Here is a 2,928-nt window from a genome sequence, read left to right as displayed (position 1 = left end):
CTTTAAGGCCGCGGGGAAGGCACCCTCCCGCAAAGAAGCGTTTATAATTCCCTGGAGCCAGGCTCGTGTACCCTCCCGAGCCGCCAGTACCAGCCAGGAGGGGCACGGATCCAGTAAACATGTGGTTGCATTCAGCCTCCCCAGGATCCTGTCCACGTCCTCGGGAGCCACAGAGTCAAACTCCTCCCATATAATAGTCAAACTCCTCCCATATAATAGTCTCAAATACTGTAACACATAAAAGTTAGTTGGAGTTTCAATTGTACCATCATGATCTTGATTTCTTTTTACCATTCTCTTGCCTCAGTGTAAATAAAAATAATGAACCTCTCAGAAGCACTTTCTTTTAGTACATTAAGATTTATCCAAGGTATAGAGATATGCTACTTTACAGCAGCATACAGCCCTCAATAGGAAAAGACTGCAGAATAGTAAGTGAAAAGATACAATATATGCAACATAGTTCAAACTGGCTGATAAAGTAATATTTACACAGTGGAACTGAGAAACAGCTCAATTCATTAAAAACTGGAATTTGTTTCTAAGTTCTAACTGGTAGTGTTATCTGGAGCAAGTTTGATTTTGTAACTCTTGAGGAAATGGATAATCCAATCAGTGATCTCAGCCATTTGTCTATTAGGTTCAGGTCCTTGCGTGATTAAAGCCACCCAGGAAGTGTCCTTTGTTAGATCCATACTGTATATTTACTTCTTAGTAAGAGGGATGGTCCTCTCAGTCTTAACTTACTCCTAGTTAGTATTACCCTACTCAACCATCCTGGACAATTTCTGTCCAGTCTCCAATCTCCCCTTTCTAGAGAAGGTATCGGAGGGGGTGGTTGGGCTTCCTTGGAGGAAACCAAATATCAATATCATTTCAGGGTTCATTTTGGAGACAGCATTGGTTTGTTTATTTATTAAATCTGTATGCCACCCACCTCCCTACCAAGTTACTCTGGGCAGTTTACAATACTACAAATAACAGATTAAAACAACTACAGAATTAAAGCATTAAAAATTAACAGAATAGGAGAAGAACAGAGTTGGAAGGGATCTTGAAGATCTTCTAGTCCAATCCCCTATTCAAGCAGGACATCCTACACCATTTCAGGTTGTCCAGTCTCTTCTCAAGAGCCTTCAGTAGTGGGTGATGGAGCACCCACAACTTCTGGAGGCAAGCTGTTCCACTGGTTAATTGTTCTCACTGTTAGGAAAATCAAATGTTATCTGATTTTTTGTTTATAAACAGATGTTATGTTAGGAAAACCATCAGATGTTAAAAGCTAGAACATTAAAATGGTTGTATTAATTAATGAGCTGTGGCAGAGCTGAGATTAAGTGGTGAGTTCATCCTGATGTTCCCTGATCTCTCAGCCAGATTCAATATTTTTGATCACAGCAGCCTTTTGGACCAGCTTCAGGGGTTGGGAATGGAAGGCCCCATTTTGTGGTAATTATTATCCTCCTTTACCTGAGCCAGTTTTAATTGTGGTTGACAGGGGGAGATGTTATACCCAGCGTCCAGAAGGCTTAAACTTCTTGTTTAACATCTATAGAAAACCACTGGGTGATGTTATCTATCAGTTTGGGGTCAAAACTCATCAGTTATACTGAGTCTCTTGAACACAACCAATCTGCACAACTGAAGAAGCAATCCATAACATTTAGACATCTCAGTTGTATCATTTCATCAGCCAGTACTTGCAGCTCTGAAAGTTCATGTGACCCTAATTATTCCTGTATTTCTGCCCCAGGAAGCCTCCTGTGCCTATGTGCTGATCGTCACGGCAATATATTGGGTATCCGAAGCAGTGCCCCTTGGAGCAGCAGCCCTTGTTCCTGCTTTCCTGTATCCACTGTTTGGTGTCATGAAGTCCAGTGAGGTCAGAGTTGTGTATTTTTCCTTCCTTCCTTCCAGTGGTAATGTCAAGTATCCAAGAGTCATACTCGATTCTTGGACCGCCATGTCATTTTCTTAGCAAATGAAGCTTGCTATGCTTTCTTCTGGGATGTTTTTTTCACCTTCCTAGTTTGGTGTAGATCCCAGAGATTTCTCCCATTTAACTATAAACCAGGTCTGTCCTTGCTTAGCTTTTTGGAATCAGCAAAAGTTGGCTAAGTTAATTCACCTAAATAGATACATCATTCATGAATTTATAATTCATGATTGATGGCCAATTCTGGGCAGTAAAAATACATAACCAACTTACTACCTGCTGCAATACTCTCATTTCAATTTTTTTTTAAACAGGCAATGTTTCTCGTGGTTTCTTTGCTATAAAATGCAATAAAAATGCTTTAACAGAGCTGTATAGGGGCAAGCTCTTTTTCTTTTTATTCTGTTAGGCTTTAGAACCTACAGCTATCTAATTTAATACAGGACTCACTGAGACCTCTATTTTGAAAACTTTGAAGTGGGATTATTTGCATTTCAGACATCATCATATTAAATAGTGTCGTGCAGATTTCATTTTTTAAAATCAATCATATCTGCCTATATAGCAAAAAGACGTTCATTGCATAATTAATAACTAGCTCATTTTAACCCTGCTAAACACAACCATTGAAGAATCTCAAAGCAGTGACATGACCATGTGAGTCCATGGCACATAGTATGTTTTTCCATGTCTACGAATACTTCCAGAATGGAAAAAGATTCACCTGATAAATATCCTGCAATGGGAGATGAAGGTGAAATCCATGTCTGTCATACCTTGTTCATTCCCCCAAGTCATTATCTGATGAACTTGCATCATTGACTGTCTTATTCTTGGATGAGAAGCGAATTCTTCTTGGATGAGAAGCAAAATGTTTTCTTCTTCCTCCTCCTCAAGGAAAAGAACGGTCCAGTTGCCTTTTGAAGAAAAAAGCACCGTTAAAATGATGGTTCTTATTACCATGACCCAGCTGGATACCATCGAGCAAGGAG

The 2,928-nt window shown here is 39.7% G+C and overlaps 1 protein-coding gene across 1 annotated transcript in view; it reads left to right on the top strand.

The window, feature by feature from the left end:
* Nucleotides 1–2,928, top strand: part of SLC13A4 (solute carrier family 13 member 4) — a 28,998-nt gene that overhangs the window by 7,643 nt on the left and 18,427 nt on the right. Inside the window, exon 3 of the mRNA XM_029287310.1 lies at nt 1,694–1,882. Coding sequence (XP_029143143.1) covers nt 1,694–1,882 — 189 coding nt within the window. The remainder of the gene's footprint in view (nt 1–1,693; nt 1,883–2,928) is intronic.

Source organism: Protobothrops mucrosquamatus, unplaced genomic scaffold (assembly GCF_001527695.2).
Source record: "Protobothrops mucrosquamatus isolate PMUCROS unplaced genomic scaffold, P.Mucros_1.0 scaffold_293, whole genome shotgun sequence".
NCBI lineage: Eukaryota > Metazoa > Chordata > Lepidosauria > Squamata > Viperidae > Protobothrops > Protobothrops mucrosquamatus.
The sequence above is the reverse complement of the archived record's forward strand: the minus strand, read 5'-3'. Positions and strand labels throughout refer to the sequence as shown.